General features: G+C 71.5%; 3 protein-coding genes across 4 annotated transcripts; 1 reads left to right on the forward strand and 2 right to left on the reverse strand.

Annotated features, from left to right (window-relative positions):
* Positions 1 to 43: 43 nt before the first annotated feature.
* TMEM138 (transmembrane protein 138) lies at positions 44 to 3,066 on the reverse strand. The gene is made up of 5 exons (XM_075427271.1): positions 2,963 to 3,066; positions 1,667 to 1,896; positions 1,405 to 1,576; positions 477 to 552; positions 44 to 361 (listed from the first exon to the last, which is right to left on the reverse strand). Exons 2-5 carry the CDS (start codon positions 1,792 to 1,794, stop codon positions 249 to 251), a joined length of 489 nt encoding a protein of 162 aa, XP_075283386.1. The 5' UTR covers positions 1,795 to 1,896; positions 2,963 to 3,066; the 3' UTR covers positions 44 to 248.
* Positions 3,067 to 3,091: 25 nt separating this feature from the next.
* Positions 3,092 to 6,426, forward strand: CYB561A3 (cytochrome b561 family member A3). 2 transcript variants are annotated; one of them, XM_075427269.1, is made up of 6 exons: positions 3,092 to 3,164; positions 4,637 to 4,842; positions 4,913 to 5,121; positions 5,201 to 5,355; positions 5,571 to 5,727; positions 5,850 to 6,426. In XM_075427269.1, exons 1-6 carry the CDS (start codon positions 3,124 to 3,126, stop codon positions 5,871 to 5,873), a joined length of 792 nt encoding a protein of 263 aa, XP_075283384.1. In that variant the 5' UTR covers positions 3,092 to 3,123; the 3' UTR covers positions 5,874 to 6,426. The 2 variants fall into 2 exon arrangements, with proteins under 2 accessions (XP_075283384.1, XP_075283385.1); XM_075427270.1 differs by lacking the exon at positions 3,092 to 3,164 and adding an exon at positions 3,299 to 3,380.
* Positions 6,427 to 7,425: 999 nt separating this feature from the next.
* TKFC (triokinase and FMN cyclase) lies at positions 7,426 to 11,813 on the reverse strand. Its single transcript, XM_075427266.1, has 17 exons — positions 11,733 to 11,813; positions 11,465 to 11,654; positions 11,280 to 11,390; positions 11,022 to 11,203; positions 10,835 to 10,913; positions 10,588 to 10,677; positions 10,444 to 10,478; positions 10,267 to 10,351; positions 10,095 to 10,184; positions 9,892 to 10,008; positions 9,582 to 9,698; positions 9,342 to 9,479; positions 8,285 to 8,391; positions 8,102 to 8,205; positions 7,964 to 7,997; positions 7,708 to 7,797; positions 7,426 to 7,617 (listed from the first exon to the last, which is right to left on the reverse strand). The coding sequence occupies exons 1-17, from the start codon at positions 11,736 to 11,738 to the stop codon at positions 7,465 to 7,467; spliced, it is 1,728 nt and encodes a 575-aa protein (XP_075283381.1). The 5' UTR covers positions 11,739 to 11,813; the 3' UTR covers positions 7,426 to 7,464.
* Between the last annotated feature and the right edge of the window lie 509 nt (positions 11,814 to 12,322).

Raw genomic sequence — 12,322 nt, forward strand, 5'->3', positions numbered from 1 at the left:
GGGCAGAGGGGATGGGGCGTGCAGACACCAGCAGCCACCAGAAAACGCGGCCAATTTATTTCTTTCTCACTTACAAAACCACTCAAATCCCAACAGGGGCTGCGGCAGCGGGATGGACCGCGAGCCTCCCAGTGCCAGCGGAACCGCCTGGACCCCGGGGAGGAAGAGGAGGACGACGGGCGAGGCGCAGCCATCCGCAGCGGGACCCACGCGAGGTGCGGGGGGACGGCGGGGGGCCGAGGGGGTCGTCAGCCGCGGAAATGCTCAAACTCCTTGCGCAGCCAGAGCGAGTCCTGGTAGAAGAGCGGGTCGCCCAGGTGCACCGCCGTCCTCTTGTAGAAGTAACAGTAGAGCACAGCCGCTGCAGGGAGGGGAGGGGGGTGAGGAAGGGCGGGCGGACCCCCACCTTCGCCCCCCCCCAGGCTCCCCAAAAGGGGCAGGACCCCGCCAGGGACCCCGCGGCCGCGAGCCCTTACCCAGCCGCTGGAAAACAAACAGGGTCTGCAGGCCTTCGGTCCACACGAAGCGGCTGGAGTCCCGCCAGCGCAGGTTCTGAGGCGGACGGACAGATGGACGGACAGGAACAAGCCGGGCGTTAGTTTGGGGGCAGCACCCCACTCCTCTGGGCCCGGGGAGCAGCCCCCCTGACCCCAAAGGTTAAGCAGCTCAGGGGATTTAGGCAGCGAGCCGGGAGCTATTCCAGCTTCAGCCTTCAGATCCCAGTAAATCCCCGGCGATCCCCTGCCCGGGCGGTGTGGGCAGCACCGGCGTGGCCGCCCGCTCCGGCACCCCGGCCCGGCTCCAAGCCTTCCCCCTGCCCCGGGGCAGCACGGCGGGGCCGGACCCTCGCCCAGAGGGTGGGGGTGGGGCCGGGAGCCCGATGGAGAAGGGTTCCCGGGGGCTGGCGGCTGGGGTGGGGGACAGGAGGGAGTTTAGGTGGGGGAGAGAAGCGGGAGATGCTGCCCGGGCAGAGCCAGGACCCCCGAGAGCCCACGGCGGCAGCGGGGAGGGGGCTGCCCCCAGGCTCCGAGCGCTGGCGTTTGCTGGGGATTAATCCCAGGTAAACCAGGAGCTGCTGTCACGGCCCTCAGCGGGGATTAGCCCAGCGCCGGCTCCCGTGCCAGCGCAGAGCTGGAGCTGCCGGGCTTCCCCTGGGGAAAGAGGATTTTTCCGGCAGGTCACGGCCCTCAGGGAAGGGGCCGGGATGGGGCAGCTCCCTTCCAGCTCGATGCCTACCGGGGGGTCGTGCAGGGGGACCCCGAACTGTCGCTGCGGGGGAGATGCTCGCCTCCCTCTCACGGGAGAGGGACAGAAGGGAGCACAGGCTTGCGGGCAGAGAAGGAAGTGAACCGGCGCTGCCTGCCCTCGGGAGAACCCGGCAGCCCTGAACCCGCCCCGGCCTACCATAACCCAGACGTGGAAGGAGATGCTGAGCGCCAGGTAGGCCGCCGACAGCAGGATGGTCCCTTTGAACTTGTGGAAGAGGAGATTGACCAGCCCGGCCTGGAAGACGAAGGTGTTGAAGAACATGAGGAAGATGATGATGACGTTGAAGAGAATAGCGATGTCCTGGATGCTGCAGGAGGGGAGAGAGAGAGGTGGTGAGACCCTGGCCCTCCTGCCCCACCGCGCTGCCCGCCCGCCCGCCCGCCCGCCGGGCACTCACATGAAGAGGACGAGCTGGACGGCGGGGGCCGTGCGGAGCAGCTCCGAGAAGGAGTTGACGAAGAGGTCGTAGAAAAGCAGGAGGAACTGCAGGAACAGCACCAGGCTGTAGCTGCTGGTCTGAAGCATCTTCCTTCCCCAGGGGTCGGAGCCCTCAGCCCTGGCATCCCCAGTGGCAGCTCATGGTCCGGAGCCGAGGGGCTCAGCGTCGCCTCTCCCTACAGCTGGGACCTGGAGGGGGGGGGAGTGGAGGTTTTGTTCGGGAGGGTGGGACGCGACCCCCCGCCCCAACGCCTCGCAAACCTCCTCTGCCAGGAAACCCAAACCAACAGCAGCTCCCGCCGGTTTCTGCACCCGGCCGATGCCGAGCCGCGCTCCGCGCCCGGTCTGTGGGTCGGGCTCGCACCAATAAGCCGCCCCCCCCAGCTCTCTTCTCCCCACACAGCGGGCTCAGGCTCATCTCCCGCTCCCACCCTCCAGCCTCACGGCTACAATCCCCCGTGAAGCAATGCCGGGACGAGGGAGACGTGCGAGCCCCGAGGAGCAGCGTCCAGGCGGGCTGCTTGCACCTCTCGAGCCGGACAAACCCTACGGCTCCGCGGGCAGCGCTGAGGAGGCCACGCTCCGAGGACGGGTTTGGGCACGCCGCGTCCCAGCATCGCTCTCCCTTCGCCCCTCCCTAGGCACCCGGCCTGGGGCAGCTGGGCAGGGAGGGGACGAGGACACAGAGAGGGAGCGGGGCCAAGCGAGGAGCCAAAGCCCTCCCGGCCGCTTCTCCCACCGCCGACGGCTGCCCGGGGAGGTGACTCGGAGGGAGGTAAGGCGGTGCTTGGTGGGATGGGTGGGCCCAGAGGACGAGGGGACCCCCGTGTCCTGGCAGCAGAGCGCTGCGCTGAGGCCTCCCTTCCCGGAAAGGTTTCCCAGGGCTGGGCACGGCGGGGAATGGCGGGGGGGGCAGCTCCCTGCCCCCCCCGACCCCCTGCCACCCCCCTCACGCAGCCCCACACAGGCTTCCTCTCTCTGAGCGACCCCCAGGTCCCCTCCCGTCGCCCCAAGCAGCCCCCGGGCCTCTCCGCTTCCCCCCGACCCCGGGCCCCTCCGCTTCCCCCCGACCCCAAGACCGAAGGAGGCCGCAGCGTTACCGGGAGCCCCCCAGACGCCCCCCCCCCAGACCTCCACCTCGTAGCCCCCGGGTTCGCTCCCCGGTGCAGAGGCACCCGGCGGTGCCCCGGGGCTGGGTGCGGTTGGTCCCCGCCGCTTCCCACCCTCCGCAGCCCCGCAGCGACCGAGCCCTGACCTGCGGCCGCCATCTTCCGTCTCCACGGCAACGGCGCGGCCACCGAGGCGGGGGGGCAGAAGGGCGCCGCTTGGAGGACCCGCGCCGGGGCCGCTCTGGCCGCCGCTCTCGTTGGCCGGGAGCCACCACCGAGACGAAAGGCCAGAGCGGCGCCGTCCAAGATGGAGGCGGCCGGCGAGGCCGAGGGGGCGGCGGGGCCGAGGTACGGCCCCGGGAGCAGGCCAGGCCTCGCGTCCCCGGCGAGCCGTGCTGCCGGCTCCGTGTTCCCGGGGCCGGGAGGAGCCGCGGGGCCTTGTCTTCCCGCTTCGGGGGAGCCTCGAGGCCGGGCCCCGTGTGCCCAGGCCCGGCGGGAGCCGCAGGGCCGGGCCCTGTGTTTTGGACGTTGCGGGAGCCGTGGTGCCAGGCCCTGTGTCACCAGGTCTGGGGGAGCTGCGGGGCCAGGCCCCACGTCCCCAGGCTCTGGGGGAGCCATGGGGCCAGGCCCTGGGAGAGCCGTGGGGCCCAGGCCCAGGGGAGCCATGGGGCCCAGGCTCCGGGGGAGCTGTGGGCCCGGGAGAGCCGTGGGGCCCAGGCTCCAGGGGAGCTATGGGCCCGGGAGAGCCATGGGGCCCAGGCTCTGGGGAGCCATGGGGCCAGGCCCAGGGGAGCTGTGGGTCCCAGGCTCTGGGGGAGCCATGGGGCCAGGCCCAAGGGAGCCACAGGGCTGCTCAGCGCCGTGACGAGCATTGCAAGGCCTCGGAGCGAGTGGGTGGCTGAGCTCGTGATCCCCATGCCGGGGCCGCGTCCCACCCACCGCCTGCCTCAGGGTCCCATGGGGCGGCTGAGCTGGGGGGGCACAGGGCCATCCCCCGCCCCAGGAGGAGACATAAATACCTATTTTTGGAGGCAGATGCAAATCGCCAGGCAAACGAGCGCAGCCCCGCTCCTGCCATGCTGCCAGTTTTCTGCTCGAGCCCCATGGGCTGAGGGCAGGGCCCTGCCGGTCCCGCTGCCCAGCCTGGGCAGGGTTGCAGGGCTGTTTCCTACAGCCCCCCCCGACCCCCGCGGAGCAGGTGGGGTGAGGACTGGCACAGAGTGGGCAGGAGGTGCTGGGTCTGGCTCGGGGCGGGTACGGGGGAGCCTTCTTGCACGTAGCTGGGGTGAACCCGGTGCTGCGGGTGCAGCTGGAGGGGTACGAGGTGCTGGGGAGGGGTATGAGGTGCTCGGGGGGTGTTGAGAGGGCGCACAGGTGCCAGTGGGGAGGTGGGAAGGGGTCTGGGGTGGAGGTTTGGGGTGCTGAGGTGTTGGAGAGAGCATAAGTGGGTGAGAGGATCAGGTCAGTGGGTTCTAGGGGACGATGTAGGGGAGGACGGGAGGCACCTGGACCCCCCGTGGGGCCCTTGCTGCTGTCCCCAGGGCACGGCGGTGGGGTGCAGCGTGCCGGGGCGGCGCAGTGGGGTGCTGCCCAGCGAGATGGCTCTGCCGGGGCCGGTTTCGCCCCCCAGGTCCTTGGCTGTCCGGCTCCAGCCCTGGCATCGTTCCCTGGCCGGAGAGCAGCTGGGCCAGGGCCGCCCCTCCTCGGGGTGCCTGGTTCCCCTTTCTGGCTCCTCCCTGGGGGTGTCCGCACGCCGGCGAGAGCCGATGCGAGCGGAGAGCCCCGGCGGCGGCTGAGCGGGCGCCCTGCTTCTTCCCCAGGCGCCGTCACCCCGTCGCCGAGATGCTGGATCTGCCCTTCCTGCCCTTCTGCGCCTTCCTGGGCGGCCTGGGGTTCGTCTGCGTGGCCTTCGTCAGCGCCTGGTGCCAGCACTGGCGTGGTGGCTTCGCCTTGGATGGTGGTGTCCGGACCTTCAACTGGCACCCGGTGCTGATGGTGACGGGCATGGTGGTGCTGTACGGCGCAGGTGAGTGGTGCGGCGCGGCTTGGACCCCCCCCCGGCACGGCTCCCCCCCCGACCTTCTCTCGCCCAACAGCGGCCTTGGTGTATCGCCTGCCGCCCGCCTGGAGCGGCCCCAAGCTCCCCTGGAAGGCGCTGCACGGCGCCCTGAACCTGGCAGCCTTCGGCCTCGCCGTGCTGGGCTTGGCGGCCGTCTTTCGCTTCCACAACCAGCACGGGACGCCCAACATGTACTCGCTGCACAGCTGGCTGGGGCTGGCCACCGTGCTGCTCTTCTCCTGCCAGGTGGGTGCTGCCCCCGGTCCCCCCCCGCCGCGTCCCGGCTCTCCGTGCCCCCTCACCCTCTCGCCTTCCCTCCCGGCAGTGGCTGGCCGGCTTCAGCGCCTTCCTGCTGCCCTGGGCTCCTGCCTGGCTCCGTGCCCTCTATAAGCCCGTCCACGTCTTCTTCGGCTCCGCCATCCTCATGCTGTCCGTGGCCTCGTGCGTGTCAGGCATCAACGAGAAGCTCTTCTTCAGCCTGTGAGCGTCACGGCGGGGAGGGAGGCTCGGGGTGGGGGGGTTTTGGGCTGTTCTTTGGCTCTTATCGAGTGACACTGAGTATGGCGGGGAGGGGGGTGAAGGGAAGGGAGCGATTCCCTTCTCAGGTGCATGGGGAACCCTGCTGCAGGGTGAGCACGGGGTCGCGCGGGCTTCAGGGGCGTCCAGGAAAAACTCTTGGCCCCTCTTTTCCCAAGGAAGAACGGGACGACGGAGTACAAGCGCCTGCCCGCCGAGGCCGTCTTTGCCAACACGCTGGGGATCCTGATCCTGCTCTTCGGGGTGCTGGTGCTGGGCGCCCTGGCCAGGCCGAGCTGGAAGCGTCCTGACGCCGAATCTCCGGACTCTTGCCAGGTACCAGCTCTGCCGCGGGGGCACGCCGGGTCGCAGGGCGGCTTTGGGGAGCTGAGCTGGGGGAGCTGCCTCCCACCGCAGCCCCTCCGGGCGCTGGGCTCACCCCTGCTCTCCCCCCCCAGCCCCTGCTCACCGCCGAGCGCTGACGCCTGCCCGGCAGCCGGGGTCTCTCCCTGCCCGCCCCGAGCTCGCTCTCCCACCCCGTCGCTGCCCTGCCTTGCCCTCACCGGGAGCTCCCGCTGCCCACGCCCGACGGGCCCAGCTCCCTTACAGCAGAGATGTCGCTGCGGTGAGGACATCCCTTCCCCTCCTCTCTGGCCCGGTGTTGGCCTCCTGCCCGCCGTAGGACGAGGGCGATCCTGCCTGCGTCCTCGGGCCTCTGCTTGCCGGTTCCTGCCGGGTCCAGCAGGCCCCTTGTGCCTCGACCCGTGCCAAACTGGCTGCCCAGACCCCACAGTGCCGTCCCTCGACGCAGCGGCCGGCGCTGTCAGAGCCTCCTCGGGTCAGAAGCCGCCGGAGGAGCACCCCTGCGCCCGGCGCCGCTGCTGCCCCCCCACCCCGGGACCACGTCCTGCGCAGGGGATGCGGCTCGGGGCGGAGGGGCCCCTCGTGTTGTGCCTTGGGTGCGGGCGGCGGGACCAGCCCAGCAGCGTCCCGGGGTCCTCGTGGACGCGTAATAAACCGTTGGCTTCTGCAGCGCTCCAGCACCCCCATCCCTGGGGAGAAGGGGGGCCCCAGGAGCTGGGTGCCCGGGGAGCGGAGCCCAGCCGTGCTGCCATGTCCCCTCGGTGGCCCTGGGTCCCCCTGCTCGCCCCAGGCCCTTGCCATGGCTTGGGGCCACCCTGTGCCACAGGGCAGGCTCTGCCTCGGCCCCTGCTCCTGGTCCCTTTCCCAGAGCCTCCTCCAGGCCCCGTGCCCGGGGCCATGTGAGCCCTGCGGTTTCCCCATGGGGAAGGCTCGTGGCCGGCCCGGTGGCTTCCTTCCCCCCGGCACAGTCACGCTCGCACCGGAGCACAGGACTGGCCGGGTCTCTGCTCCCGTCCCCCTTTGCGTGGGGACACAGAACCATAGAATCCCAGCATGGTCGGGGTTGGAAGGGACCTCTGGGGTCACCCAGTCCCACCCCCTGCCCAAGCAGGGTCACCCAGAGCAGGCTGCACAGCACCGCGTCCAGGCGGGGCTTGAAGATCTCCAGAGAAGGAGACTCCACAGCCTCCCTGGGCAGCCTGGGCCAGGGCTCCGGCACCCTCAGAGGGAAGAAGTTCTTCCTCGGCTTCAGCTGGAGCTTCCTCTGCTTCAGTTTGTGCCCGTTGCCCCTTGTCCTGTCGCTGGGCACCCCTGGAAAGAGTCTGGCCCCGTCCTCCTGACCCCCACCCTGCAGATATTTAGAGGCATTTCTAAGGTCCCCTCTCAGCCTTCTCTTCTCCAGGCTGAACAAGCCCAGCTCCCTCAGCCTCTCCTCGGAGGAGAGATGCTCCAGTCCCCTCCTCATCCTCGTAGCCCTCCGCTGGACTCTCTCCAGTAGCTCCTCATCTTTCTGGAACTGGGGAGCCCAGCACTGGACACAGCACTGCAGATGGGGCCTCACTGGGACAACATGTCCTGGAGGAGCCGGCTGCGTCCCCGCCAGCCCCAATCCCCCCCATCCCGTCCCCTCCATGGGGATGGATGCTCCAGGCCAGCTTAGAGGACCACAAAGATTTACTGGGGGGTAGGTGGGGTGTCCCCGTCGCCCCCTCAGCTCCGCAGCCCCTCCAGCACGGCCCGCAGCACGCCCGCCACCGCCACCGCCCCGGGGTCGGGCTGCAGCAGCTGGGCCGAGCCGATGTAGCTGGCTCTGCCCGCCCCGGCCTCCATGCGCCTGGTGGCCTCCGCCGCCACCTCCGCGCTCTGCCGGGGAAAAACGGGGTGCGCTGACGCTGCGGCCGGGGCGGCCGGCACCTCCCCGGGGTCAGCGCGGTGGCCATTCCCGCCCCGTACCTGCACGGCGTCGGCCAGCACCGGCAGCAGCTCGGCACCGGGGCTGCGCAGGGGCTGCAGAGCCTGCGCCGCGGCACAGAGCGAGTCCAACTGGGAGAAATGGGGCAAGGGGGCGGGGGGGGCTGAGAGCCGGCGCCGCGGCCGCGCTGGCAGCCCCCTAGCTTGCGGGCAGCCCCCCCGGCTTGCGGGCAGCCCCCCGGCTTGTGGGCAGCGAGGTGGCTCTGCCCCGCGTCCCCCCCCGCACGCCGGCACTCACCATCGTCCTGTCCCCCGGCGAAGCTCCGCCGTACCTGTGCGGGAGGGCAGGGGCTTGGCAGGGTCCCGTGGAAGGATGGGGGGTCCCGCAGCCCACCCGGGGGTCCCGCAGCCCACCCGGGGGTCCCGCGGCGCTCACCGCTGCATGGCTTCGATGCCGGCGTCCACGGCGTCGGCCCACGCCGGGAGATGGCTGCCGTCACGCAGGGCTCGGGCGGCTGCCGTCAGGAAGAGCCCGTAGAGCTGTGGGGCACCGGCACGGTTGGGGGTCCCACGGGGCGACGAGGCAGCCCCGCGCCCCCTCCTCTCACCCCGCACTCACCGCGCCGGAGGAGCCCCCCATCTTCTCCAGCAGCAGGTCGGCCAGCGCGGAGAGGAGCGGGGTCGGGGCTGCCGGCGGGGGCCGGGCATGCGCCCACTCCTGGATGGCTGCAGGGACGGAGGGGAGAACGGGCTGGGGGACCCCAAACTCCCCTCCGGGCAGCCAGGGACCCCCAGCTGCCCCAGGGGCACCTGGGGATCCCTGCGCCTCTTGGGGACATCCCCAACGCCCTGGGGCAGCTGCCACCGGACGCAGAGACAGTCTGGGGCTGTGGCTCTGGCTCGGGGGGTCCCCATCCCCCAGGAAAAGATGGCCAGGGGGACCCCGCACCCCAAGAAAGGATGGCTGGGGGGACCCCGCACCCCAGGAAAGGGACAGGTGGGGTGGACCCTATCCCCGAGGAAGGGACAGCTCAGGGCACCCCATCCCCCAGGAAAGGATGGCTGGGGGGACCCCATCCCCCAGGAAAGGACAGCTAGGGGGGACCCCGCACCCCAGAAAAGGACCGCTGGAGGGACCCCATCCCCCAGGAAAGTATGGCTGGGGGGACCCCACACCCCAGGAAAGGATGACCGGGGGGACCCTGGACCCCAGGAAGGGATGACCGGGGGGACCCCGTCCCCCAGGAAAGGATGACCGGGGGGACCCCACACCCCAGGCAGGGCTGGCTGGGGAGACACTGTCCCCCAGGAAAGGATGGCTGGGGGTCCCCGCACCCCAGGAAAGGATGGCTGGGGTGGCCCCATCCCCCAGGAAAGGATGGCCAGGGGGACCCCGCACCCCAGGATAGGACGGCTGGGGGGACCCCATCCCCAAGGGACAGCTGAGGGGACCCCGCACCCCAGGACACGACAGCTGGGGGGACCCCACACCCCAGAAAGGGACCGCTGAAGGGACCCTGCACCCCAGGAAGGGACGGCTCAGGGTTCCCCACTCCCTGAGAAGGGCTGGCCCAGGGAAGACCCCGCTCCTCGGGGGGGGATGGCTGGGGTACCCCCTCCCCACAGGTCCCCCGCCGATGGCCCCCCGCGACGCCGCGCAGGGTGCCGGCACCCACCTCGGGCAGCCCGCGCGTGCGTGTGGCCGCAGTCCCCGTCGCCGGCCGCGCGGTCCAGCTCGTTGAGCTCGTCCTCCATGTCGAGCAGGGTGCTGCACACCCGCTCCAGGACCAGCTGCGCCCGCGCTGCGCCAGGCCCTGCGGGGACGAGACGTCACCCCTGCCCGGCCCGGGGTGGGGACACGGGGAAACCGAGGCACGGGGAGGTGACGGCTCCCGTGGGACCTGAGCTGCCCGTACCCACGCCGGTCTCATGCTGCGCCGTCTCTGGTCCCTCCGGTGCTGGCACCTCCTGTCTCTGGCTCGTCGCCGGGGCCGCGGCCAGGTTGGGCCAAGCCATGGCGGTGGTCTTGGCATCTGGAGTAGCGAGAGGTGACAGAGTGACAAGTGCCAGGACTCAGCCGGATCCTCGCCAGCGTGTCCGGCAGCGCTGCCGGTGCGGGCACCCAGCTCCGGGGACACCTCGCCGACCCGGCCTCTTGGCACCCAGCGCCTTGCGGACCCCCGCGCCCCCACCCCACACGCCGCGGCCCCGCCGGCGGGCGCTCACCGATCAGCCCCACGAGCTCCTCATCCGCCAGCAGGAGGGTGAGCGAGACCCCGGCCATCTCCAGCGCCGTCATGAAGGAGCCCACCAAGGCGCGGGCGATGCGGACGCCTCGGCTCTCTGTGGGCACAGAAAACGGGGTGGGGGTCCCTGAGTTACAGGAAGGGTCCCCAGAGCCAGGGAACCCCAAGACCCCCCCAACTCACCCAGGCAGCGCACGGCCGCGCCGGCCACGATGCCCAGCTCCAGGCAGGACAGCCCACCCAGGTTGTTCACCACCAGCACCACGGAGGCTCCTGCCGGGTGGGGGGCAGAGTGAGGACCCCCCCCAACATCGAGGAGGGTCTGGGGGAGCCGTGGAGGGCCGGGGGGGCTCACCGGGGCTCAGGGGCAGGCGGGAGGCGTTGGAGGGGTCGGTCATGTGCGCCAGCATCGTCTCCACCGCCTCGTCCGCCGGCAGCACCTGGGGGGCACAGGGGGGGCCGTGAGGGCAGAGAAGCGTGGGCCGGGGAGCGTGAAGTCTGGGGGGGGGGGGACACGGGGGTCCCAACTCGCCTTCATCCTGCGCACGCCCGCCTCGCCGTGGATCCCTGCGGAGATGGGACGGCGTCACCCCACGCTGCCAGCACCTCCCGCGCCGGGCGATGCCTGCGCCATGGCGGGGGGGGGGGGGGGGGCATGGGGGGGGCAGCTGCTCACCCAGGCCCAGCTCCATCTCGTCGGTGCCCAGCTCGAAGGTGGGCTTGGAGCCGGGGACGCTGCAGGGGGACAGGCTGAGCCCCAGGGTACCTGCGTGGGCAGGGAAGACGGGGTTAAGCCTGGGGGATTTGGGACTGGTGGGGGGTGGGGGGCTCTGATTTGCCCCGGGGCTGCGAAATGCCAAGAGGGCTGGGGGGGCCGGGGCTGGGGGACAAGGCACAGCACCCCGGGGGTCCCCCGCGTGTACCCATGGCTTTGGCAGCCGCCGACACCTTCTCCACGATCTCGTTCAAGCTCGCCCCCGCCTCGGCCAGAGCCCCCGCCACCTGCGAAGGGCAACGGTGGGCGAGGGCCCGCCCCGTCCCCCCAAAAAACCCCCACGTCCCCGCAGGGACGCGGTGGGGGGCCCGGGCCACCAGGAGCACCCCACGGACCTTGTGTATGAGGACGGTGCCGCAGAGCCCGCGACGCCCGGCTTTCTTCGGGGCGGCGAAGGCGCTGTCGTCGCCCACCACCACCATCCGCACGTCGGCCCCCTCCGCCCGCGCCCGCTCCAGCGCCAGCCCGAAGTTCAGCCGGTCCCCGGTGTAGTTCTTCACGATCAGGAGGGTCCCGGCTGGCGAAGAGGGGGGGTGTGAAGCCATGGTGGGGGGGGGTAAACCCCCGAGCCGAAGCCCACCGTGCCACCCTACCTGCGCCAGCTTGCGTCACCGCCCGGATGGCCGCCAGGATGCTGCCCACGGCCGGAGACGTGAAGACGGCGCCGGCCACCACGCCGGTCAGCATGCCCATCCCGACGTACCCTGCGGAGCGGGACGGGGTGCTCGGGGCCGTGCCGGGGGCTGCCGAGCAGCAGCGGCGGTGGTGGGGGGCTCACCTGCGTGGGCGGGCTCGTGGCCGGACCCCCCGCCGGAGAGCAAGGCCACCCGGCCACGGACGGCCGCCATGTCGGCGCGCAGGACAACCCGGTGTCCCCGCAGCAGCCGCAGCCCCGGGTTGCAGGCCACCAGCCCCGCCAGCGCGTCGTCGGCGCAGCCGGCCACCGAGTTCACCAGCTTCTTGGGGACCTGGAGGGCACGGAGGGGTGGCGGTGGCGGGGCACGGGGACGGCACCCCAAACCCACGGCGGGTCGGGGGGAGCTCACCTCCATGCGGGGACGGCGGAGGAGCCGGCGCAGCGTTCGGTGCTGAGCCCAAACTCTCGAGTTCGGCCGAGGCGGCGGGGGCTGAGCGAGGGCAAGGTCCGGTGTGGGCAGGGACGGGGTCTCGCCCCGCTCGCGGGTCTGGGGGGGATGGTGGGAGGGGGACAGGGTGCCCGGTCAGAGGGGGGAGCTGGGTGCAGGGTCATCCCCAAACAGGGACCCCAGGCTGGGGTGGGGACCAGGGTGGGAGCATCCCCATGAGCAGGGACCCCAGGCTGGGGTGGGGGACCAGGGTGGGAGCATCCCCCCGAGTAGGGACCCCATCCTGGGGTGGGGGACCAGGGTGGGAGCACCCCACCAAGCAGGGACCCCATCCTGGGGTGGGAGGGGACCAGGGTGGGAGCATCCCCATGAGCAGGGACCCCATTCTGGGGTGGGGGACCAGGGTGGGAGCATCCCCATGAGCAGGGACCCCATTCTGGGGTGGGGGACCAGGGTGGGAGCATCCCCCTGAGTAGGGACCCCATCCTGGGGTGGGGGACCAGGGTGGGAGCACCCCACCAAGCATGGACCCCATCCTGGGGTGGGGGGGA

This window comes from Opisthocomus hoazin, chromosome 7 (assembly GCF_030867145.1).
Source record: "Opisthocomus hoazin isolate bOpiHoa1 chromosome 7, bOpiHoa1.hap1, whole genome shotgun sequence".
NCBI classification, from domain to species: domain Eukaryota; kingdom Metazoa; phylum Chordata; class Aves; order Opisthocomiformes; family Opisthocomidae; genus Opisthocomus; species Opisthocomus hoazin.